We start from the raw sequence: 27,896 nt of genomic DNA on the forward strand, positions 1-27,896 counted from the left end.
TGGCTGACTCAGAGAGAAAAAAGGAAATTGTTGACTGCGAGGCTTGTAAATTTCAGTTCAACCCAATAATTGCTTAGAAACTTGATGTTGCAAGTTGATACATAAAACTTGATTTTAACACCAAGAGTGCGTGGCTAACCTGCTGCTGCGGCTGTTTTATCACTACAGATGTGGTTTACTTAGGGCATTAACGTATACATGTACACACAACGGCGGAATTGCTAAGCGTACTTTGCTCACACATGTTTATCTATTGAAGAGAGGGTTTTCGCTCGTTTTCCGCACCAATGAGTTAACCACCAATCGGCACTTGCATAAACCACGTGACTCTTTCTATGGGTGAATTGCCCAATGAGGGTGGGTGTGAGTATTTAGCAATCACGACAACTTATCAAAGCCCTATTAATAGCTATCTGTAAAGTTGATTGATGATCCTGTTAATCACACACTGTGGCTTCATTTGGAGACCAAAAGGCACTGTGAACATTGAACTTGATGGTCGTTCGTTGTGTTCTGTGTTACAACATTGGGAATTACCATAGAGCCTATTGCTATTTCGCATCATACTTTCTTAATTTTTTTGCTAAGTAAGAAGTCTGGTAGGCTTTTGTGGCTACCACATCATCCATCCTGGATTTACCGAAGGATTGCGGCCAAAGTGCGGCCAGAACGGCGTCGTTATTCGACAACTTTCGTGAACAATTACGCCTTCATCTCGCCTCGTCAGCTTCAGCTTCAGCAGCAGCATCAACTCCAAGAGCCTTGGACTCTTCAGGGTATCCCAGTGGTCTTGTTCCAACCAGTAGTACAATGACAACAGAATCGATGCTTTCATTACATAACTTAATGGAAGCAGAAGCTCGGCCAAGTGCCTTTATTATGGGAAACCCACCATTAGCTGCACTGCATAGTATGACTGAAAAAACTCCAGCATTTCCGTATCCTGCACAGCCTTTTGGTGGTACGGCAATTAAACCAGTAGCCATGTGTATGACTTCTTCACCATCATTATCACCCACTACTCCACATGGTATCAACGATATATTAAATCGGCCAGAAAATTCTCCTGCCTTTCTCAGTCATGTTAGCGGCATGGCTGCAAGATTTGGGGCATTGAACACGAGTATGTATCTAAGTAGACTCGGTAAACCTATTACAGACTTGCCCGGAACAAGCCCGGCCGCTCATCTCTATTGGCCCGCTAGTTTATTTCAAACAGCACCGTCGTGGAGAGATGCCCGTTTCCCGTGCCCCACTGGTAAGTAAAATTATTTCAAATGTCTCTCTGTAAATTGTATAGAATATGACCTAAATTTGGTCGGTACATTGAAGAAATATTTGTGTTATTTTGACACGGCTTGAAATAAAATTTGGAATATGTTGAAAAAGTTGCTTACAAGTCAAATCAAGACAGATCGTAATGAAAGCATAACACTTGGACATAGGACTACCTAATGTGAGGAATTAATTGGGTTAGGTTCTTTTTGTAGAATACCAAACACAATAAAAAAGTAATAAACGCAATTACTTATAGCAGTGTACCTGTCTACTTAAATGATGAAAACGTTCAGTACCCTGAACCCTTTATTATCGAGTGAATAAAAGGGGTAAAGGGTAAAGGGGTTGTACCTAATGTGACTCCTTAAATAGCGGATTACAAATTTGTTAAGAGCAGTTTTATGCCATGTGGTTGTAGTTGTTTTGTACCGGTGTTGGAGCATTTACTAAACTAAGCTCTTAACTAAATCGACAGGGTTCGTTCATCAGTCACACGCCTGGAGCAACTATGGGTAGTACGTGTGAGCCAGTTGCTAGATTGGGCAAAGGTGTTTGGAGGTAGCGTTAAACATGCTAAAGTGACGCCGGTGCTTAGTTCAGAGTGGTGCTTAGTTATATACTAAGTAGCTGAGAGTCTATGGACTTATGTGTTGATCAAGTTTGACAATGCCAATGCAGACCGTCTTATAGCCAGACGTCTCTGTTAATTGTATCCTATTCAAACCTCCAAATATCATGCAAGATTACATAATTAACAGGTTGTGTAGATATCTAAGACAATGTTGGCGAAACAGATATATTTTAAACTTGTCCCAAAAGATCCACATGTCCTTTTTTGTCGCTGTATAGTAATTCCTGCAATGATTGTGAATTTGTAAAGGTGATACACTTGTAATATACACTGGTGTTTGATTTTTATTTACATCCGGGTCTTGTTGAATACTATAATATGTTTCAACAAAATAAGAATAATACCAACAACAACTAACAAATGATAACTTACACTCATGTAACTTTTGTTATTCAGATGAAATTTGTAGTGTCATGTATTTCGAAAAAGAAAAAAAAAAACCCACCTAGAATCACCAGTTTTGGCTTATTTGCAATTAAGCACATGCAAATATAGAACCAGTCACAAACTTAACATGCTTATAAGGTATTAAGCTACTTAAGCATGTTAAACGTTCACTTCTGTAAAAGGGAAATGCAATTGAGGTAACACATCTGATGTTCTTAGTTGACTACACGTGGTGGTAAGAGAAACACTTACCCACTTACATATATAGTATTGTGATCAGAGGCACTTTTTGTGTTATACTTTCTTCAAAATAATCACTCATCTAAGATTTTCACTGTTCTTTTAACATTTGGAGTATTAGTGTATTTCAAGATCAATGTCCTTAACATCCTTTAATATTATAGTATTATCTGTATTATATAGACATTGTTTTTCAATACTTTTAAACGAATAACATACTAACTTGAGACAAAAATTGTCTGCCTGATTTCTGGCATTCCTTGCATTAGTATTCTGGATCTATTGTTCATGTTGTTAATATAAAGTACATGATCGTAGCATCCTTCTGTTGTTTTTCAATACATTCGAAAACAATTTGTCTTCAAGTCCAAGTGGTTCATTTTATGACACTTTATTGCTGAAATGTCACTCATGCTTGCATTAGCATCACACTTGAAGTTCCAGTTCAAATAACCTACATGAAGGAAGATCACATGCACTTTTGAAATTAACAATTGTCATTCAGTTCAATTCGCTTTGCCTTAGTCTTTTGGCATTTCAATATACACATGATTAGTTTTAATACTGCCTATATATAAGTAGCCACACAACTATCTGATCTCGACTTCAACAAGTATACTAATACTTGAGAAACTTGTTACATGGAAGTATTAGCTTACCCTGTGTGATCTCTGTTGACGCATATATCAAAACAAATGGACGCTTGATGAAATTCGAAGATACCGATTTGAAAGATTCTGGGTAAATACAATTAAATGTGCATAATTGAAACGTTCAACTTAATTACGACACTCTGATATATTGTTGAGTATAACGAGTCGTCAGCAAAGCGATCAGTGTTATGCAGATGCAATACAAATGGTAATACAAATGAAAACAATATAACAACAACACACTTTCAACAAGAAGAGAATACTATACTAATAAGTATTTTAAGCACATTTGTTATCCAATATGACAGTAACTGTTATTCTCATGTAGCAAAAGGTGTGGCAATACATTGGAACTGGTAGGTAGGAGACAGCCAAACAGTTATGGATATTTGACAAGAAATCCTGCAAAATCTGTAAACTTTAATATCAATTTGTCCAGTCAGTTTTGCTGTTATGCAAGTCTCTCAAAGCAATAATTAACGAAACTTAAGATTCACTGAGAAATTTAATTTGGTGAAACACTTAATTCAAAACAATAGAAATGCGATTAACTCACGAAAATGGTTCATTTAATTATGACAAGGAAGTAAGCAGTACTTGAAACAGATTCGTGAAGTGGCACAGACCTTTCACAAAAGCTACGGTAGAGTCTAAGACACCATTGTGGCAGATGTGGAAACTTTTCCATTTCTTCCATAATTGTCTAGAAGAGTATTTATATTCAATCTGCAGCAATTGGGAAGCAGACCTACATCATATATCATTAGGCAGCAGAAAAGCAGAAAGAGATAATGGATAAATTTGACATCAGTCACGATAATATGGGTATCAAAAGCTCGTTTTTCAGTTGAAGCCAAGCGAACAACACTGGATTTTATTCTTAAATATAACATTATGCTTAATGTTTGTTACAATTGTAATAGATCCCTCATTGTCCAAAGAAGTTTTTATTTGTATAACTTTTTGATTGACTCCCACCTGCCATTTTAAATATCTTGTAACACTATGGCTTATCCGAATAATGGATATGTTGGATAAATACATGTCATGTTTGAAGAAAAGAACTTGTTTTCCCAGCTGATGAAGATGTCATACATTAAACATTATACCAGTAAAGTATAACTTTGTAAAGTTTTAAGGCTATCTTATACTTCAATGATGATATGAATGGTTTTGAGTGGCATTGGGTATTGACCAGTGTTCAAAGGTGCAAATGGCAACAAACGGATAACTGTATTGAAATGGTTACGATATAGTGGCTAGATTTCAGATTTTGTTCGCCTGGTTGCTTGTTCTCAAAGAAATCCACCCATGGCAGTATTTGAATTGTTTAGACATCATGACAGTGTTGTCATTGTGGAAATATGAGCGCCGCCAAGCAACCAAACAAGAAGTTTTTATTTAACGAATGGTTGGGACCGCTTGATGTTGGTAGGATGTATTTCATCGCGCGAGACGAACACATATTCGATTACGGGACTAGAGGGAATCCCCTGCAAGCTTTTCTTACTGTATAACTAACGCAACATATCGTAATAGGATGACATATATGAATTACCGGCAAAAATGTCACACCAAAAAGCTATCTGACGTATTGTACGCACACAACAGCCCGCAGATATCCCCGTACTAATCTTATTATGTCCCACCCTTAAGGTGATCTTTTGCCGTAAAAGTCTAGCTACACGCGCAAAGGAGTAAAATTACAAGTTGGATGTTTAGAGATAAAGAGCAAAGGAACCTTAGCAAAGCAATATAGGTATTGTTCCACTCTCACACGCCCCTACGGTTATCAGTAGAAATTAAAAGGCTCTAGCAATAATGTTCAGGTGTTAGGGTTTCTGAGTGAAAAATGAATGGCTTCGGATTGAGTTTGATTAGTATGGGGGTGTTTTACCCTATCTCAAATGATCAGACGGCTTTTTTAATCTACAACATAAGACTATTGTTGTATTTACTAGAGTAGTTTCCGGCTACGAAATGGCATATTACCTTAGTTTTTTATTATATGATGAACAAATACCATACAAGCTTCCCCCTTAAGGACGTTCGTTCTTTCACACTGATCATCAACGGCAGTTTTTTTTGCTTGTATAGCCAGCTAAACACAGTATAACATTTTTTGATATAAGAGGGGTGGGTTTCAAGAATGAATACCCGGATGACAAGGATGGATTGGTAAGGGAAAAAAGATGCGTAAAAGTGTGTGCCAATTGACATCAATGCAGAAGAATAATACATGTTTACACAAGCTGCCATTGGGGTTACGCTATTCATTTATTATAACACTTTTTATTGTTCAATCTAGTTCTATAAGTTTCAGATTGAGGCAATATTGATATTTGTACCCATACATAATCTGACCGTGTGTAACCTAAGCATAGATTGTTATTCACTTAACATACTTTGCGCGCGGCGCATGCCAGCTTCATTGCAACCATACCTCAAAGACTCCAACGTTGACACCAATATTACTTGCTCTTGTGCTTATCCAAACACAACAGCAAATGAAACGCCATTTATTGAATGTTTCTGCAAGAACTTTTTTATATTAAGCATCTATTAATTACGTTAGGTGCCATAGGGTAACAAATTTCTTTCATTAAACACGTTTTATAGAAAGATTCCATGGCTGGCAACTGCAAGCTCTACAGCGCTGTTCTCCTCCCGATTCTTTGAACCGATAGCTTTTAGATACTTTGAACCTGTCCCGGATTATTTGATGTAGTTGTACAAACTTGTACCTCACTTTATATTACCTGTTCCAATGTTTTTAATCAAATCTGGAAGTAATAACTTGTGGATTTCTCCCAGGCTGGTTACAATAAATGGGAAGGTATTGAATATTAGATTCTGTTAATATACTAGTGCGCCTCTGATTCATTTAGAGATGAATGGTTTGAAACAACAAAGACTTTCAGCATGTTCAGTTATTAAACGAAATAACCCTGATTAGTATGATTGGTATAAACTTTTGGTAATTATTGATCATAACATTTCATTAAATGATGTAAGTACCATACCAAACTTTTGTAAACACAGTAAAACGCTTGTACTTATATAAGTTCAATTGAATTAGCAGCCAAATATGATTTAGAAGTCGAATTATTTTTATATAGAATCGTTTTTTCAATCAAACAACCATTTAGCTGTATAATATTACAGTCAAGTTGATTTAAGCTCAAAACCTCATTAAAACTAAATCCTTAATATCGTGATAAGTTGAGTCTTTGCGCTTTACCGAAAATCCAGACTAATGCTGTTCAGTAATAGAGAGGAAAGCCCTTTGGATCCGTGACTGTCAATTCAACTACCACACCGAAGGTCGCGATGTCACCCAATTATTTTGGTCGCTTTGAGACTCTGGGATTTCTTCTAGATCACGGATTGATCAGGACTGTGAATTAGATCACAGAATTTCAATGAAAAGGGAAGATTTTACCAGATGATGTGTGCATTGAAATGTCATATGAAATTGTCATTCATCCTTTAAGTGTCGGCATTTACTTCTTTTCGGTGGATAATTCAGTTCAAAGTTAATTCATTTTTGCCAGATTGTACCGATCTTCTGAAATTGGAAATATTATTTCTTCTATTTTTTTTTCTTCTGCAGGGGTGAAAAGGTATAATAGGTATTTTATAAACTGGCAACATCTTGCAATGTTATTTGTATTTATGCTTCAATATAACACGCAATATCTAACATAACTTGACACGCAGTTCACGAAATATAGTACTAGACAATGATCTTGACAGACACAGATTTGTTTTCCAATATCCATATTTGTGATTAGATAACCTGTTGGTACTCATCCTTTTCACCATTGATAGCCTGTTAACAGACATTCATTTCATAATCGACTGTCACATTGCAACATGGCTGTGTCAATTCAAGAGCCCATCGCGATCGAGTAAATAAAATGAATATTATCATGATTACAATACTACAAAAGTATCCAATTCAAATACAGGTGCCAGGCTTATTGGTACTTGTAAGAGGTAAACTCTGAATCTGATCTGGTAATATACTACCACTATCTGACTATTTTTACACTTTACTTTGAAATTCTTAAATATTTTTCTATAAAAGAATGTTATACTTGTTTTGAACAATCACCAACGAGTGAATATCAAAGTATAACACGCAATTCCTGACACACAGTAAAGGAAACAGTACAACATGGATGGTTTTCTAAAGATTTCTCAACTTAACATTGGAATCTTAAATCGTCCATTATATTTTGTAATGCCAACGACCCATAATTATGTTTTCTTGTTCCTTTCCATCAGGTGGTACACAAAGTATGACGGTTTTAGACAAGGATGGCAAGAAGAAACACACAAGACCCACCTTCTCAGGGCAACAGATCTTCGCACTGGAGAAAACATTCGAACAAACAAAGTACCTTGCCGGTCCTGAGAGAGCCAGATTGGCGTATGCTCTGGGGATGACAGAAAGCCAAGTCAAGGTGAGTAAAATGAAGAAAGCGTTGGAGGGAGTTAGAGTGTTAGAAGATGTCGGTCTTTTCAACTAAAAACGATACTGCCTTTTTCTTTAGACATCTGATTCAAGCTATTTGCCTCCCAAATCAAAGTGTAGTATCTGCTACGTTGGTTACATGTAGATACAGTATTTTGACTTGGTGAGCACGCTGATCCAAAAACACCTGTCTGCCAAGTAAGAAGGCAATATCTGTTTTTGTAGATCGTCTGGTTTTGCTTACTTGGGAATGGGCGGGTAGAATAGCCTTTCATGGTCGTAATTATGGTTATCCAGGATCTGGAATATGGCACACTTTAATTTTGTTGATGGAGGCAAAAGAATATGAAAGTGAAATATTTTACAATAAGCACCAGGTCTTTAAGCATTCAGATAGATTGTTCTCCAATATCAATTAAAGAAATAACGAGTTGTTAATGACGTATGTGTAGTAGGCCTAGTTCAAGTTTGTTATTCAAACTTTTGAAAGATGGCAATATCACATCTTATATCTGAGAAATGATAGGTTGTGCTTCATCTTGATGGCAAACAAAGACTTCGGTTACTTGTTCTTACTCGCCACTTCACATTATGTTGAAAAATAAATTTGTTGCAAAAAACAATTTTAACAAGCTACCACACACACAAAAAAACCCTTTTCGAGCTCGCACTAACAATACAAAGTATATAATAAGCAAAATATTAGTTCTCTGTGTTACGATAAAAAGTACAGATAAAGTGCAATAGGTATATCACAGAGGTCTGCTGCAAATAAGAGGTCACCTCGCCTAAGGTGATTGGCTATTAGAATTCAAATATATTAACAGGCTTCCGATTTGATCACGCCTCTAAGGGGACCCACACTTCCAAAATCTGGACCTCTGAGATGTGTTTAAAAGTACAACATACACTAGTTAAAGTTACATTTACATTATAACTGCAAGAAATCAAAGGAGAATGATTGCTTAAGCACATTGGGAAACAGACGCTGGGAAAATAGGAAAACAAATAAATGTCATGGTTACTTGATCTTTTGTCAAGTTTTGTGAAGTTGTAGATGACTTCTCGACAATTGAGTCGTGTCAGAAGTACTCTACTTCAAATGTTTATAGAATAGTATGTCGAAAAATGTATACAGGTGCGACTTTGTTCATTACTTCGCTTTGCAATTGAATATAATTCATATTATTTTACCATATTTGTCCGTATATTACATATCGTAATCACAAATAAGGAGAACATTTGCCCTTATTCGTGTTTTGTTTGCTTAAATGCGAGCTATAACACCCGATGCTGCTAATAGTACTTTACGCTTGGTTATTACAACAACTCTAATTTTCGAACGCGTCAAGTTCAAATAATAATTCACTTGTGTTAGCTTTTGCCTGTAGCCACTTCTGCCCTCCTTCCTGCATTTAACTACAATGTCCACTCTATCAATGCTAACCTATCTTATACTGTCATGGATATGCAAGTGCAATTACTTTGACATTCACATAATTCTACACTTTTGGAAAGTTTCCCCAATTTCCAATTTTCATGACCAGTTTGGTTCTGTAGATACGTTAAAATATAATATGAGAATAGTATAATATGGAATTTTTTCATATGAATGAATGGTGAGAAATGCATTCGTCTAAGCGCACGCGAAGCGGGAGTTTCAAATCATGCCCTTAATTCAAACATATCAATCATTCTCCTTCGGTAATTTCAAAAGCTTGTACTCGTGTCCAGTGCAAGTTCTGCCACTTGGTCAATTGTTGTTTAACACTAACATTGAGTAAGCTGATAAAGATATGAAATGTATTCTTTTCAAGAACAGATGCTTTGGAAAAAATAATATCCATAAGTACAAGATATGGGGTGATAAATTGATCAAAAAACTTCCCGCTTAATTCATATTTTCAATAGGGTATTATAATTATTATCGTCGCAGCTTTAAGATTGTCAAACTTATTATGATCACTTGATTCCACGCCTTAAAATGATAAATTGATCAAAAGATTGATTTAATTTACACCTTGTATGAGTATTATTTTATTTACAGCTTATAACTTATTAGCTATATTTTGGTAATTTTTTTGCAATGCCTAAAGTCAAAGAGCTTAACCTGATCACGTTGTAAAATCAGTACTCCTAAGGGTCAACGCTCGTACAGTGATCGCGGGCGTTGTGTTATTCTTAGCAATAATATACACTTTACATCCCACTTGCTACTGATAAACTGATATATCTGATCCCAAACATGATTTTTCTGATCCGATTACCCATTTAACCCTATTCATAAAATTAATCGGAACAAATTTCATTATTAAAGGTCTAATTAATTTTTCGTGGGAAAAAAGGGCAACTAAATTCTTAATAACAAGCTATAATTTTATAAGAGCTATTGCTTTGGTGGTATTGTCTTTGTTTAATAACCGAATATATATGAGTTTCACAGGGTCAACGGTCGATAAGTAATCACGCATATAGGTATTACTACAGTATTTAATGTAATCCGGAATAAAGCGTATAGTAAAAGAATAACTCTTTATATTCATATAAGTCCATATTTAACCACCTGGTGTAAATGATTTTGACTTCGATTATTACTCTCATTTTGACTTGCAGCAATTTATAAATTAGCAACGTAATGCTTACTATTGTTGTTGCCAGATTTGAAAAATAATCGGGCAATAACTCCTACGCGAGGCTTTTATAAATTTGATAATTAAATAATAATAATTAATTAGTTAATTATAATAATAATAGACAAAATAACAACAGCAGTAATAATAATAATAATAATAATAATAATAATAATAATAATAATAATAATAATAATAATAATAATGAAATAATTCCTACAATAATGTGCAATGAATTTACCACATTTAGAAGTCGAATTCTTCATAGAATGGGTTTTTTTTTCAATCAAACAACCATTTAGCTGTATAATATTACAGTCAAGTTGATTTAAGCTCAAAACCTCATTAAAACTAACTCCTTAATATCTTGATAGATAAGTTGAATCTTTGCGCTTTACCGAAAATCCAGACTAATGCTGTTCAGTAATAGAGAGGAAAGCCCTTTGGATCCGTGACTGTCAATTCAACTACCACACCGAAGGTCGCGATGTCACCCAATTATTTTGGTCGCTTTGAGACTTTGATTTCTTCTAGATCACAAATTGATCAGGACTGTGAATTAGATCACAGAATTTCAATAATAAGAATTAACTAATTAATAATAATAGACAAAATAACAACAGCAATAATAATAATAATAATAATAATAATAATAATAATAATAATAATAATAATAATATTAATAAATTAATAAATTAATAATAATAATAACAATGAAACAATTCCTACAATAATGTGCAATGAATTTACCAATTAAAGTTTGTAATCGTTTGGCTTAATAGTTCATTTGTTATATTTTAAACAATAATTGTTATTATTGCTTTTTGACATTGTCGTCGATTTGAACATAATAGGTCTCTAAACATTCATAAAACCGTGATCATCGATGCTTTTCGTTAAATCACCATTGTATATCCAATTAAATGTAGACATTAAGCAGCAAGCGTTTGCAAAGACTTAAGTACATTTAAATAGGTTCAATATTTTACGCGATTGTATGAAAGAAACCGCCCAACCAATTTCAATTCCTTAAATTCTTTAGATGAAGCACCAAGCATGAAATTGAAAAATTTAATGACTTATATGTTACTGTACTTTAAACCAATGTATTAAACAAAGGCTAAAATGTATTAACCAATATTGTGTTTCCATATGTTAAAGGTATGTCCATGTTGACAGACGGGCTAAAAATTCAATATACCTTATTCGGCTATTGTTATTTAGCACAATCATCGTACTATGTAAAAAACCATGGTTATGTTATTTTGTATGTCACGCCGTTAAGTATCTTTGTTTTCAATACGGCACGTGGATGTCTCATGTTTGATATGCCCCAATTGACCTAATGTTTGTTGTATTGCTTTTACATATAGATCACTTTGTCTTAATTCCATTCATTCTTTTTACAATTCGATTTAATGCTAATGATTTAACTCCTTAATATTGCTAAGAACACAAAACACACCCTTACATGTTTTTACAACTCTCAACTTGTTCTATGCCGCGGTGCTATTGAGTATTTATATAGAAACAAGCTTTAAAGTTAGAGTCGTTTGATACAGATCAATTTAAATGGGATAGTTTGAATCACCCTGGGGTCGCGAAAGTAATGATTTTCCGGAGTGATGAATTCGTTTTGGATTTCAAGAAATTGCACCGAAATAAATTAAGAAGAAAACTTAAGTAGGTAGTCATTTATATGGTGTTGATGATCATTGGATTAAGTTACGCGCTTCGCTAATCATGTCTGTAACAGAAAAATTAATCGGTACAATTTGTAGTAGTCATGCAAGAAATTTCACTGCTGCGATGAACTTTTTGGGAACCTGTGTCTAATAGGATGGAAAGCTCTAATAGCTTTATTAGTTTTGATAAATAATAGACGCATAGGCAATGTAGTAAGTACCTATTAGCCAGTGTAATAGTTCTTAAGTATTGCAATAAAGGCTGACATTGGTATAAATGTGCATCATCATCAACGATGTTTAAGACTTAAGGAGCAGTTATATGGTTATTGTAGGCGGGCTTTTAGTCATTGACTCACTGCTTCATTAGCGTTGACAAATAGCCCGTTATCCTGGTGTTATAGTGCCCTTAAGGTAGAATTTTCTACTACTCTTAACGCTTAATATCATTTATATGTCGTGAGCTCAATGAATATTATGTGGGTTAAATTTGATGGAATAATAGAATTATTGTATGAACAGTGTAACACTATTGAAAAAAGTTATGCCAATGACTCCCGTGTGTTATATGTTGATTAGTACAACATCGGGTTTTCGTATCTTAGTTGGAATGAAGTTATAACTTTATGAGACAGAAATGAGTCAAATAGCATGAATTGTACTCATAATTGATTCAGATTGTTCCAACAGCTTTTGAACCTTCCGGTGCATAAGATGTGAGGTCTTCAAAGTTCTTTTTAAAGTACGGCATACCCGATATAATGTGGTAAACAAGGTGAAAAAGGTTGGACTTAGTGATTAAGGTAGCGGCGCCCACACCTGCGGAACGTAGGGTAATAGAGTGGGAAGCCTAGGTAAGGCTGTGGAATAGATCCTCCGTGATTCCCGCAGGCCCATTGTCGGTACAACGGAATGAAACGTTGTCGTTGTTTGCTGTTATATGCGATGTCATAACCCCATGGAATGAGTATAAAGTAGCCGCCGTGCCGAAGATCAAGGAAGACATTATGGTCAATCTTAGGAACACCTGAGCGAGCGAGCGAAGAGGACAGATGATGAGTGTTGTCACCTTGTTCGTCCTCAGGTTTTAATAGGCTTAGGAAAATCATGGTGGGCTGATTGGATGGACTTATTACACCTTTTGACAAAGGGGCGAAATGACTTGGATGAAGAGAACATCTGAGAAATCGGACGCTGAGTGCATCTATAGGTTGTCCCGTGGATTGTATGGTCAGCTAATCTGTACTTAGAGTAGAACAGTATGTGCAATAGCCTATCCTGCATGTTATCAAGTGTGCAAGAATATTATACGGACCTATTCAATATGGAAGTTAATTTTAATGATGACCATAGAACAGAATAGCTAGTTGTAAACAATTCTTTGAGGGACAAGATAAAGTAACTTATTAAGAACATCCTGAGCAAAAAAAAACCAGTCTTGATTGATATGTGGCAATGACAAGGCTAGGGCTAGGGTTTGGAGTTAGAATTATCTTCTAGGGTTAGGAGTAAGGGTATTCCATAGTTATTCCGAAATTTAAAATTAGCTTTATTTCGAATTATTCAAACAATGGAAAAATCTATGATCGAAAACCACATTGGATTGGTTAGAATCATAAGCAAAACCCCAAACATCGAAAGAGGTGAAGTAAATTTTCATCGCCATAAGGTATACAAGTGGGCTTTTATCTGACCTAGTTGTGGTAATTGACTGCAGAGAGGCAGAGGTGCAGTATCTCATTAAGTTGCGTAAAACCGACTTAATGCAACATATAAAAGTACTTTTATCATAAGTTCATTGACAGAGAAAACGGTGATTGGTGTCTATTAGTTAAGGTGAACTTCTTAATCCGTCAATGATGAATGACCCGGTGAATTTAAAGTGAACAAATTTGGCGATTGATGATGTAAAGGGAAATATATTAGTTGATTTTGTTTCTTATATAGTGTTTAAGGGCAGTGCACTGTCGGTTTAGATGAAAAGTTGGGAAATTACCTGATTGAAGTTAAGTCAAATGACGAGTGCATCATGAATATTAGAGTGTCTCTCTCACGAAATTATATTAACATTCTTTTCGGTATAGATCTAAAGGGAAATCTGCATTACTCAATGACCAATCAGTGTTGGTTTTAATGGATGTTGTGCCGGTAGCTACCAATCAAATGGGCTGGGTCGAAGGTGTCAAACATTTCCGAAATCTAAAAGTGATCCAGGGCGGATTTTTTTCTGAATCCAATGAGTAAATGCACCTTCATTGACGGATATAGCGTATCCAGGTGTGTCTGATGAGAAGGCTTCATCATCATCATCAAAATACATAAGAGGTTATGCCTCAAACCCTTATTGTGTATATGTGTTCATCTAAATGATGAGTTCCACTCCACCCGGTCGGGGCAGGCATGCCAAATATCGTCAAGGTGTTAAGCGCGGGTCAATGGATATAGCCCATTCGGCTCATTGCCTAAAGCATACCGTAAAGCAACCTACAAAGAGAGGGCCTTACACACCGCTATATTCTGATGATAGATTGTACATGGCCCAGCACTTCTGAAATAACAAACTTATGCTTTCCCATATAGCTCACTCTCACGGGATATACTTTTTTCTTAAATTCTAACGACGAAGAAGAGGAAAAAAGAACTTCCGATAGCATCGGTGCTTTTATTTTTTGTCGACAAAGAATGCCAACAAGCAGGTGATAGTTGGAAGTGTTTTACATACGATTTAGAATGCATTAGTAGTCAACAGCAGGGCTTTGCGTTTGAAACACAACCCTATGAGTCGCTAAAGCGTTTGTCAAAATACATTAAGTGATTTGACTTTTGCCACAATATTTCCAATTGGTGCTACCACTTTCTGAACAAATACGCATCAATGCAACGTTGGTGGCCTCCTCGATTGAGGTTCCCATGATGCCTTGTAGCCTTTTAAATATAAAAAAGAAATTAGTGGCCAGGCAGGGAAGGCGAAGTGTGTCCAATGTGTAGCCTGTAGGCAAAGCGTAGTCTGCAAAATATTGACCAAAATGTCATTTACACCTCCACAAATGATATCGTCAACAGCCGTTTAAACGCACCTCTGATTTCCGTAAAGAGTATTTGTGCCTATTGGTAACCAAGCCCCGCCCAAGGCAATACGTATTACTTAAGCTATAAGAATCGCGCCAAAAGAATCATTATTCTGGATCAGAAGAGATCTTACAGGATAACAGCCTTTAGCCAATCCATTTGAGGGTATATTTATCAGGCAATTTGTTCGTCAACTGATGAAATCGAGATTGTATAGCTATCTTGGAATCTCAGCGGAGTGCTTGTACTGATAAGTCATTATCATCTAAATGACCATTGAATGCAAAAGATGACAACAAATGAGCAAAATTTGTACGACGAAGATGGATAATTATCCATCATGTGTGACCAATTCACTGTAAGATTGGTGAACGCTTGTGATTTGATACCCAAATATGTTGGTGAAAACATCTTTTAAGAGTAATCATGGAAAGTTTAAAAAAAAAATTTTGATACATGTACAAGGACTTATAAATTAACAAGGACATTTTATCGAAAAAAATTCATACTATTCTGTGAATATGGTAGAAAGGTTTAGTTTGAATGCTAAAATCACAATTTCTTCATTGGTGTGCTAATATGGCTAAAGGATATACTAATATAATTCGATATAATAATCACAATTTCAAACAAAATAGTTTGCGTCAGATGATGTCAAAGAGACCAAGAACAATAATGTGAACACAAATACACTAATGATAATTGAAAGCAAAAAAGGGGGAATTGGAAAATTTCCTAATCATAAACTCGTAGAATTCAATTAAAACTATTCATAAATAAACTGGTAGACAGGTGCAATGCCAATTTTGGCGTCATAGTATATCTAATAGTATAACTAAACTTGTTAGTTTATATCATCTAACCTAATCCTTTTTTTTTAACTTCTGGACTTATATTTTGAAATGTTTGATTTATTATATGTAGACGTTTTCACTTAAAGAGATATAGTAAAGAGAGCTGAAAGTATAAAAAGATTAAAATCTCTTTATAATGTTCTAATTAATAGTAAAGCCAAGGTCGAATCTGCAATGCAAATGACTTTTAAATTCATAATCATGTCGCACCCATTTGTATGATGATATTTGGTGCTCGTCATGGCACATTTAATAGGCATGATTTAGCAGCCTAGTGTGATGGCATGGGAACTTTGTCTGGCCTTAATGGGAAATTATTATTTGAATGTTAAAATTTATATTTTGCAAAATGGGCTAAAATCATGACTCGATGAGAAAATTAGTAAGACACCGCGACGACAAAAAGATTGAGAACGATTTGACAACAAAGAGTACCATTAAAATAAAATTTCTTTGTGTGCTCTATAGTCAGACCTCCCCCCTCCCTCTCTTCATGTAATCATATATCAAAGCAGCCAGAACTAATCACATACTAATATGCTCAAAAAATTAATGTTATGCTCAATTAAAGTTAGTTTTTAACAGACGTTTGGAAGCATTATAGCCACGGAAATTATGGAATCTTAAAATAAATACGGTGAATGAAAAATGTGGCTACTTTTGAAGTATTATGTATGTTTCCAATTGTTGGTTACAAGTAAATAATATCATAAATTTATTAAATAAAGAATTTACCATTTTAAATCCATATAGCATGTATAGTCACACAGTTGCAGTTAAATAAGACGTTCGTACGAATTCAACTCTGGACACACTACAATGGTATTCAATGACCTTGTGCCATGTTCACTAAGGTCCATCAAAATAACTCGGTCATACGTGAACGGGTTACATCATCAGTGATAACTATTGTAGTGTGACCACAGGTTGCAACATATGTTAGGTCTTCGTAACTGCTACTGGGTGACCAAACATGCCAAATGGACTGTTTTAAGTAAATCACTGAAACCAATGTAACTGAAGACTGGTTGCATGAACTACAAGAGGTGCTTTTGCTATTACTGTGGGGGTACTTCTGTCAATGACGTAAGAAAGTGTTGATAGCCATGATAACCAAAATATTTGATACACCTTAATAAATTATCTGTTACAACGCGATAGTTGCTTGTCTAGGTATACCTGATTGTCAGGAAGTTTGAGCTGAAGATGTCAGCATATTTACTCCACACATTCCCACACCCATCCCAAACACTCAAAGTGACAACAGAAGACACGTGATATTAACCAATCTTTTCTTCTTAAATAATAAAGAGAAAATCAAGCGCTAGATTTGATAGCGCAGGCGTCAATTGATACTCACATTGTATGTTAACTAATGTTTCCTGGGAAGTCCGTGTTTTTAGCAAGTTCGTGAGTGACATTCTGAAATGCTTTAGACAGCTTGTGCTACCTTAGAACATGCAGTGAGAATGTGTATAAGCACCAAGCTATATGAGCTCTTTTAGTTCGCCTTTTCATAACTCGTCTGCTCCCAAATTGGCGCGCTAAACTAAATTTCTTAATAAATTTTGTTCCAAATACTGTTAAAAAGATATGTAAAAATATGCAGCTGCTTTGAAAAGAGAGAAAAAGTTTACTTTTATTTCATAATCCGGTCTTAATGTAGTAGATTAAAATTTCTATTAAATTGTGACCTATTTTCGCGCTCTCGACCGCCAAGTTTACCTGCGTAGTGGCGTGACAGTAAGCTCAAGTAATGATATGTATAATTACATATCGCTCATCATATCGGTGACATAGGAAGCTATAGAGTGCAATCTGAGGAAGCTTTAAGAGCTCTTGAACATAATTTTTTAGATGTGGCTCTATACCTCAAAAAATAGATTTTTCTGATATTTTGTGCAATGATGCATGTTAGGGTGTAGACTACTTGTGTGACTAAAAAAAATTCAAAAATCGGCTCGTTGCCATGGAAACGGCCAAAAACCAGATTCTGTCATTTTGGGCCAAATCGGCACTGAAATTAGTTTAAAAACATGTTATTTCAAGTGTTTGCTGTATCTAAGTCACATAATGCTGGAACATTACATTAAGTTCTTGTGAAAGGACATTTATTCATCTGATGATCAGCATATTTAAAGGTCAAAAAGTTATTCTTAAGGGTACGTGCAGAGCCCATCTGTCAGGTGTATTTTCACTTTTTCAAAAAATGTCATTTTAGCACCTAAAATATCATCATGAAAATCAACAACCCGGTGCTGCCAGAATTTTGTCCATTCTAGTATGGATAGTGCAAGCTAGGTACTTTACATTTTAGCAAAAATCAGCTTGGGCAAATGTTACTTCTAAACACAGTGTTGCCAGAAAAACCGGTATTTCTGCAAATTGACATTTTGTCAAATTACGCCTTTTTGTCACAATTTTGTGCATTTTGACAAATAGTTTCCTTCAAGGTGATTCCAAACAACACTTTTCGTCTCTTTAAATATCTAAATACTGAAACTCAAAATTAGTGTTGCCAGAATTCTTGATAAAACACCCAATATTAGCATTTTACTGATAGTATGAATTTTTGTTCATGATTTGGTTAGGAAATGCTTATTTCTAATTTTCATACATCGAATGTATATAGTATAGATTGTTATATGAATGTTTAAACACCAGAGCACAAAACAAGTGTTGCCAGAATTCTTGATAAAACACCCAAAATCATATATATATTTATATGTGCCACGATCCAGTCCACTTACGCTTAAGTTGACAACGTCAAAATTTGGTTTACTATCATCAATATTAATAATAATATCAAAAATATTAACATCATTATCAATAATAATCCAAAATATTAATATCAATATCAATAATAATCCAAAATATTAACATCAATATCAACAATTATCAAAAATAATAACATTAACACTAGAACTACCGGTACTTTTAAAGCCATGATATTTTGCAACACGGATTACGAAGGTGGGTTGCAACACCCCCTAATTTTCAATTATAAACGTCATATACCGTTAAGTCCGTTATATTTGGTAACAATGTATAGCTATGGGTCTCCTCTATCCAGTGATACCAATAAGTACGAACATTCCCCACATAATGTCGCTATGACTTCATAATGTATGGCGCCCATGGAAATTTGGGAAATACCAGCTATGTACAAAAGTATAGAGAAAAATGATTTTCGGCTAAAAATTCCACAAAAATTTGATTTTGACCGAATTTTCTCCTAAATATAAAAGGAAATGACCATTTCAACCTAATTAACAAGTAAAAAGTTAGTAGCTTATAATAATTTTATATGAGCGAAATGAAAATCATTGAAAGTGGGCCTCACCAAAGGATGGATCTACGATTAGCTTAGGTCGTTTGGGCGTAAATGCACGCGTTTTTACAGCAGAGAAAAGATCTTAGGGAGTTGGTACTTTGTAGTTCTAGGGTTAATATCAATAATAATCCAAAACATTAATATCAATATCGATAATAATAAAAAATATTCATATCAACATCATTTATAATCAAAAATATTAATACCAATACCAATAATTTTCAAAAATATTAATATCAATATCAATAATATTCAAAAATTTTAATATCAATATCACTAATAATCAAAACTATCAATATCACTAATAATAAAAAATATTAACATCAATATCAATAACAATAAAAAATATTAATATCAATATCAATAATAATCAAAAATATTTTAATATTTTAAAATTGATATTGATATTAATATTTTTGATTATTGATATTGATATTTTGATAATTATTCATAATAATATTAATACTTTTGATTATTATTGATCTCGATATTAATAATATGTTTGATTATTATTGATATTGATGTTAATATTTTTGATTATTATTGATATCGATATTAATTTGGTTGATTAGTATTGATATTGATATTACCGTAACATATTTGATTATTATTGATATTGATATCAATATTTTTGATTATTCTTGATATTGATGTTAATATTTTTGATTAATATTGATATCGATATTAATTTGTTTGATTATTATTGATATTGATATTAATATATTTGATTATTATTGATATTGATATTAAATTTTTTGATTACTATTGATATTGATATCAATAATTTTGATTATTATTGATATCGATGTTAATATTTTTGACTATTATTGATATTGATATTAATATTTGTGATTATTATTGATATTAATATTTTTGATTATTCTAGATATTGATGTTAATATTTTTGATTATTATTGATATCGATATTAATTTGTTTGATTATTACTGATATTAATATATTTGATTTATTATTGATATTGATATTAATATTTTTGATTATTCTTGATATTGATGTTAATATTTTTGATTATTATTGATATCGATATTAATTTGTTTGATTATTATTGATATTGATATTAATATATTTGATTATTATTGATATTTATATTAAAAAATTTTGATTATTATTGATATTGATATCAATCATTTTGATTATTATTGATATCGATGTTAATATTTTTGACTAGGCCTATTATTGATATTGATATTAATATTTTTGATTATTCTTGATATTGATGTTAATATTTTTGATTATTATTGATATCGATATTAATTTGTTTGATTATTATTGATATTGGTATTAATATATTTGATTATTATTGATATTGATATTAAAATATTTGATTTTTACTCATATTGATATCTCTAATTTGTTTATTATTGATATCGATGTTAATATTTTTTTATTATTATTGATATTGATATTAATATTTTGGATTATTATTGATATTGATATTAATATTTTTTATTATGTTTGATATTATTGATATTGATATTGATCCAATCCACTTAAGTTAAAGCCATGATTTCTCCGTGTTACAAAATTTAAAATCCGTGTTACAAATTGGATTTTCCGTTTTCCACATATAAAGCCCTAAAACGTTAAAACAAACATGTTTATTTTAAAGTGTATTTTGTCTTACCTTTTATTGTAGTATGGCCAGAGTCTTGCAGCGAAGGCCTAGAATTAATGCTAGAATGGATTGTTTAATGGTTGATTACTGCTAAATGATCACTTTCCTTTGTTTTATTTTGCAAATAAACACAAAAGGTAGACATTTTGCATAGTTTTTCACTATTTTGTGGCATTTTCAAATTTCCGTTCACGAGCAAACCCGAATTCCGTGAATTTTTCAGTTTTTCCGTATCACGGAGAAATCATGGCCTTAGCTTAAGTCACCAGTAACTGTATTGGCAAAATAAGGTGGCAAAATCCAATAGAAAACAAAGACCAAAATTAATACCCATATACCTTGACCATAACTTTGTACTAGATAATACTAAAACTGTGGAGTTTTCAAAATTTGAAAACGCTTTTTAGGACAAGCTATTGATGATAGTAAACCACATTTTGATGTTGTCAACTTTAGCGTGAGTGGACTATATATGATTTTGGGCGTTTTATCAAGAATTCTGGCAACACTTATTTTGTGCTCTAGTGTTTAAACATTCATATAACAATCTATATGCATACTATGTACATTCGGTATGAAAATTAGAAATAAGCATTTCCTAACCAATGCATCAAGAAAAAATCATTATCAGTAAAATGCTAATATTGGGTGTTTTATCAAGAATTCTGGCAACACTAATTTTGAGTTTAGTTATTACAGTATTAACAAAGATGAAAAAGTGTTTTTGGATTCACCTTGAAGGAAATTATTGTCAAAATGCACAAAATTGTGACAAAATGGGTAATTTGACAAAATGTCAATTTGCAGAAATACCGGTTTTTCTGGCAACACTGTATTTAGAAGTAGCATTTGCCCAAGCTGATTCTTACTAAAATGTAAAGTACCTAGCTTGTACTATCCACACTAGAATGGACAAAATCCTGGCAACACCGGGTTATTGATTTTCATGATGATATGTTAGGTGCTAAAATGACATTTTTGAAAAAGTGAAAATACACCTGACAGATGGGCTCTGCACATACTCTTAAGAATAACTTATTGACCTCTAAATATACTGATCATCAGATGAATAGATGCCCTTTCACAAGAAATTAATGTAATGTTCCAGCATTATATGGCTTAGATGCAGAGAACACTTGATATAACATGTTTTTTAAACTAATTTCAGTGCCAATTTGGCCCAAAATGACAGAATCTGGTTTTTGGCCGTTTCCATGGCAACGAGCCGATTTTTGAATTTTTTTTAGTCACACAAGTAGTCAACACCCTAACATGCATCATTGCACAAAATATCAGAAAAATCTATTTTTTGAGGTATAGAGCCATATCTAAAAAATTATGTTCAAGAGCTCTTAATCACTAGAATCTTATAACTTCCTATTGTTTGCATGTAAGGCTTCTTGATAAAAAATATTAATAGTTGTATAAGTGACGGTAAGGTGTTTTGAAAATTGATATAATATACAGGTACTAGGTAATAAGGGTGTTATATATGTTTATGTCATACAATCAATGTTAATAAGTACCGAGAATTGGACAAATGAAGAAACCGGTGGGTGACTGATGTGAGGGTTCTATTCGTGGTAAAGGATTAGTGGTTTACTTTAATATGGAGGTTAATGCTTTGAAAACAGATTGACTTTAAGAAGACGTTGAACTCTGTTCTATTTTTGTTGGGAAGACTGATGTTAATTTTGGACACCACTATGTGGGGATTATTTGATTTTTCCACTGCATTGTACTTTTGGTTGAAATCAACCAACATGATAACCAGTCAACCACATCATGACCAAGGAGATATACAATAATAGTACTTTAGATTATTGCGCATAATTCACTATTATATTTGTCTCTGCCTGTGTCACTATTTCTCTGGCATTCACAATATCTCTGTCTGTCTGCCTGTCTCTCATTACTCCCACAGACAAACATAAAGAAAGACACATATACCGTCCAGTATACCACGACATACGGACATAACTTCACACACATCCAGGGTTTACATATAGTTATGTAACATATAAACAAGTTATGCCCCATTTAATAATTTCATTATCATCCAGAAAAGAGAATCAATAAGCATTTAATAATTCTTGTTCCAAAACTGCCTAATTAAGATTGGTTAATGATCAACATGCCCCTCCTAGAACGTTTCATTGCAGGTTAGCGCATATAAAATCGAAAGCAAAGTTGCTCAACCATCTAATATTTTATTACTCTTGCTGTCAATCTTCCATTAAGTAAGTCTAGTTAAGAAAATGTATTTATTTGGGAATGATATTTGTACCCAATAAACGAAGACCCGTCTGAAGTTTTCAATGACAAATTAGCGTGGTCGAAGGGAATCGTGCAGCCGGCTATGTCGCGGAGAAGTCATTAATGCCCTGTTGCCAAACGATTAGCCTTCAACGATGCGTACTTAACGCACTTAATTACCGTATTTGTCTCTCTTTCATCATTTTCATACCCCATTAATTAATTGTTCACTGGCTTTATGTGTGTTGCTAGTTGTAGCAACGTATTAAGAAAGTTAATATTTGTCTCGATGTAATGTAGTTGGTCTTATACGGTAGAACCGTTGGCTAATTAGAGACTTTGGAATGGCGATAAACACGATAAACATATGGATATATATAGCAAGCACGCGTAGTGTTTTAAACACAACCGTTGTATACTTTTGTTAATTTATCGTACAACATTATTTGTTCACCAAATGAAGCTTTCTTCTCATACGCTCGTTCATGGCAATTAAGAAGTCTTTGTTACCGTGTTAATTAGGTATAACTCTTTGTAAATGATAACTTAATAAAGTCCAACCTTATACACCATATCGTCATAAATGATGCTTAAAGTTCATCTTAATGATAACATTGATAGGTAGAATTTGATTAGCTATTAATTATCACTCCTGTTATCTTAGTTAAGCTTAAAGGCAACCGAATGAAGCATGTAACTACTGGATAAGTGACTGTAACTAGGGTATACAACTGCAGATGTAGCGGCACGGCTTTTAACTTGGTCAAGGGTCGAGTCTTTGTAAATAATAGGGATAAGGGTGGTTGGTCCTTGTTTTATTTAGTATGGAGTGGCTAATTTGTTGCAAAAATACATGTGCAAGTAGCAGAATGGATTTCCAAATAGGAAAAATGATGTTATTACCTTATATGTTGTATTTATGAATATTATCAATCATCCAGGTAGATCAAATAGTTGTACTAAATTATAATTCTAGTAAGTCCAGTTGAACTACCTTATTATGTTCTTGTATTTTGCAACTAAACTATACAATACATCTGCTGTTTTCAATCTGTTCATTTCTGATTAGAAGAATAACGATTTATATTACTCAAAGTATTTTCCTTTGTCCTTTGAAGCAACATTATACATCAATTAGTAGACAATGCTAGAAATAAGAGTAAAACTTCCCATTTTACTATGTTTTCTAAACTTATTCGGTGAATTTTCCAAACAAAAGCTTATAATAGTGAACCAGACACTTTTTTTAACCAAACTTGTCTTTTTTGTTTTTGTGTGTTGCTGCAGGTCTGGTTTCAAAACAGAAGAACAAAATGGAGAAAGAAACACGCCGCCGAAATGGCCACAGCAAAGAGAAAACACGATTCGGACAACGACCACTTATCCGTAGACGCTTTATCAGATACAGAGGAAGGAACAGAACATTCTAGATCAAGGCACGATAGCGATGGAGAGAGTGCGGCAAAGAGACGGAGAGAAGAAGACTACGGAAAAGACTCAAGTATAACAAGTCCAATAAGCTGATTGTATTTGCGGCTTTTATGACTATTGTAATAATTAGTTGTGAATAAAAGAGAAACAACTCTATTAGTATCTGGTAAATAATATTTATGCGCATGTGCAAAGTGCTTGGAAAAGCAGTCATCAACAGAGATATATCGTCAACAAGAGGACATTTCACGAACCGTAACATTTATTTTGTGAGGACTCCGTATTTCCTCATCATCACCCACTGAATCAACTGGCAAGATGAATTTCACGTACTCCAGTGCTACTCACTGCATCATCACAATTTGTCGTCGGATCTCATATGTTCTACTTCCAGAACTTTACGCAAAGTTGTGTGTGTGTGTTAAGCAATGGCTCGTTTCAAGTCTTTGTTTATTTGCCTCATTCAATAACGAAGCTTTTAGTAATCATTCTGTTTTTCACAAAAGGATTATCAAGAAAACTTTGAGTCCACAATCAAGAGTGGCAATCAAATTCGGAATCTACTAAGAAAATAGAAAGCCCGGCCGTAATCAAAAGTTATATTCGTTTTGATTCAATCAAATTACAAGCACTTCGTTGGTTACCTGTCTAGCAGCAGGTATTGAGCTTAACAAAGTCCCAAAGTCTCTTACAATTATTGAAGCTACCAATAGGAGTTACAAAGTCCGTTACAAAAAGCTATTGTTATACAAAACGAACGATTTGAACCGAGCCAAGGTGGAACGCGAGCATACCATTACATGAGATTCATAATGTTCATGAAACAATGCAAGTATAATAATCTCATGTGAAGGGAAATATCAAGAAAAGAATGTTGAATGTTGTTCTAAAACATGACAAAGTGAATGTGAAACATTGTGAGGCATCAGCTGAATGTATTACATGGAATAACTGTGCAATCCTCACATCGTGTATTACATGTAGATATTTGGTACAAAGCAGTTGTCATTTTGTTCTGGTTAATGCAATGAAAGTACTAAGAGTGATATTTTGTATTCTGAATTTTACTACTTGTGTTTGGAACTTTTAAAAGAAAGACACTATTCTTGAAAAATATCCGTCGTGGCCAAAAAAGACGGGTATGGTCACTTGCTCAAATGATTCAAATCGGGAAACTTAACGTGCCAAGATTGTCATTTAAAACTATCGTTACCATCGGATAAAATAACAACATTGTAAGGGTCTGATGTTGTGTGAATGTCAAATGCTCTTTTAACGTCTTTCAAAGTCCTCTGAAATGATAATGATGGTCAAAAGTACAGCTTATTAGTATTCCGGGGTTGCCTCGAGATTCTGAAAGTACATTATTCCTAAAAATCCTATTGATATTCAGCTTAATTATTGTATTCGGAAATATGTACCGTCAGAATTCCAAGACAACACTTTCCCGTTTTACAATGTTTTATGGTATGTGTGCTGAACTTCCAAATGATTGGTATGCCAACCAGTTTCTCGTGAGTTTATGTATAAAACGTAGCAAATCTTCAGTGGCAAATCTCGAAGCTTGAGGAATCACCTATCGTTTGCTTGTACATGTAAGTTTAAAATGTGTCATGGCTGTAAAATAAGATTCGGTATGGTTTGGCGTGCCAGTTCCACTCGTAGCTTTGCTCAAAATTCTGATCACTGTAATTAGATAAATGTGCTTAACTGTTTAAAAACAACATTCAATGTAAATTATAAACAATACAAATGTATAATTTCATATATACCTTTCCTCGGTATACCAAGACATAAGAGTCATATGTTTATCATCAGGGAGATTATAGGCAAATAGATCAGCTAAAATGTGGCCAAAGTGATTTCAAAGTTCATTAATGGCGCGCAAGTCGTACTTTGCTATCCTTTTGTTTCGCCATGGAAACTTTCGGAATTTCTCCCGATTTCTCCCCTCTCGTTTGAATTTTGACATTGTAAACTGTTACATTTATTTAACTGAGTGATTGGTTATGACTTTCCAATATTTGCAACAGTTTGTCTAAAACTTAAACACCAATTCATTTAAAAGAAAATGGCGACTTTGAAGAAACACGTTACCGAATAGCCATGTGAAGATAGTTTATGCAATTTTTTGGTATTTATTGTTTCTTATTTCGTCGGTTATAAACAAGAATTCATATTATCAGATCATATAAACAGATCTTGAAAAACTATTTATTATTTCGGCATAACAAGATAGCTAATAGTCCTAAAGTATCTTTGAAAATAAAAACACGCGCTTATAACTATAATTAAAAGAGTAACAAAATCGCACGAATGTACATCCTTTCAATCAATTGATCCGAGTTGATCATGCAATCGGAACTCGGCGTCATACTGATTGAGGTGTGCACGTGATTTTGAAATCAGTAGACAACAATACGAACGCAGTACGCAAACTCGTGATGTCACATGATCACACTGTAACCAATCAGCATCCTTGAATGGCACCAAATTGACATCACGGATTCACGTTCGTTCACCTACTGTTGTCTATTGTAACTTCCTATGATATTCTGTACATGGGAAAATATTTGATAAAAACAGCAGCATTTGGAATATTTAAAGATCGTCTGAAGATAATCACAGATTTATCTTGACCTTATTTTAAGAACATTGACGCAAAAGTTAATATTATCGTATACGACAGGGTGAACATGTTTGCAATGGAAATGGTGAATTTTCACCTTATTTTTTATTCGCTTAGATATTTGACGTTTTCTCCCCAAGGAATAAGGAACCTATGTGTTTGAATGGCAAAAGAGTTGACTTATCATCCCACTAAGTGGGAGGAATTAATGATGCAGACAAAGCAACACGTGCTAAGATGTTATATATATTTTGTAAGATATTGTCAAGTGTATTGCGGATACATCATTTTAATAATTATTATTGTTATTATTTTTGTAAATACCAAGTTTGTAAATAGTGATGTACTGTGTTTGTATTGAGAGGCTATAGCATATTGAAAAAATAAATAAACAGAGTATAAAAAATAACACCCATTGTAGTTTGAGTCTATTACTCGTGTACGATTGTGCGGCAATTATTACCTTTTCTTGCGCAACATGGCTACTGTTGCAAAACAATAAAATCCCATTAAAAGCCAATGGTATATAGATTGGAAATACCAATACGCAGTCCCTTCTGAATACCAGGAATACAATAGTTCACCTGTTGCACCTGGCCAACATTCCATCCTTAGCAACTCATTACTTAACATGGTGACCTATTTTGGAAACTTCGGAAAAAGGTTTTTCATGGATAGGATATCTGATATATGATACATATTCTA

At 33.8% G+C, this 27,896-nt stretch overlaps 1 protein-coding gene across 1 annotated transcript; it reads left to right on the forward strand.

Moving 5' to 3' along the window:
* Positions 1–72: 72 nt before the first annotated feature.
* LOC140160346 (homeobox protein Nkx-6.2-like) lies at positions 73–27,600 on the forward strand. The gene is made up of 3 exons (XM_072183597.1): positions 73–1,258; positions 7,480–7,658; positions 24,419–27,600. Exons 1-3 carry the CDS (start codon positions 811–813, stop codon positions 24,653–24,655), a joined length of 864 nt encoding a protein of 287 aa, XP_072039698.1. The 5' UTR covers positions 73–810; the 3' UTR covers positions 24,656–27,600.
* The last annotated feature ends 296 nt before the right edge of the window (positions 27,601–27,896 follow it).

The sequence above is a fragment of the Amphiura filiformis genome, chromosome 1, assembly GCF_039555335.1.
Source record: "Amphiura filiformis chromosome 1, Afil_fr2py, whole genome shotgun sequence".
In the NCBI taxonomy this organism is placed as follows: domain Eukaryota; kingdom Metazoa; phylum Echinodermata; class Ophiuroidea; order Amphilepidida; family Amphiuridae; genus Amphiura; species Amphiura filiformis.

Excerpts from the sequence above, each read along its gene's own strand:
- LOC140160346 (XM_072183597.1), top strand. The coding sequence starts at position 811 with ATGACAACAGAATCGATGCTTTCATTACATAACTTAATGGAAGCAGAA. Across the intron at positions 1,259-7,479 it reads CCGTTTCCCGTGCCCCACTG|GTGGTACACAAAGTATGACG; the intron begins GTAAGTAAAATT and ends CCTTTCCATCAG. Across the intron at positions 7,659-24,418 it reads TGACAGAAAGCCAAGTCAAG|GTCTGGTTTCAAAACAGAAG; the intron begins GTGAGTAAAATG and ends GTGTTGCTGCAG.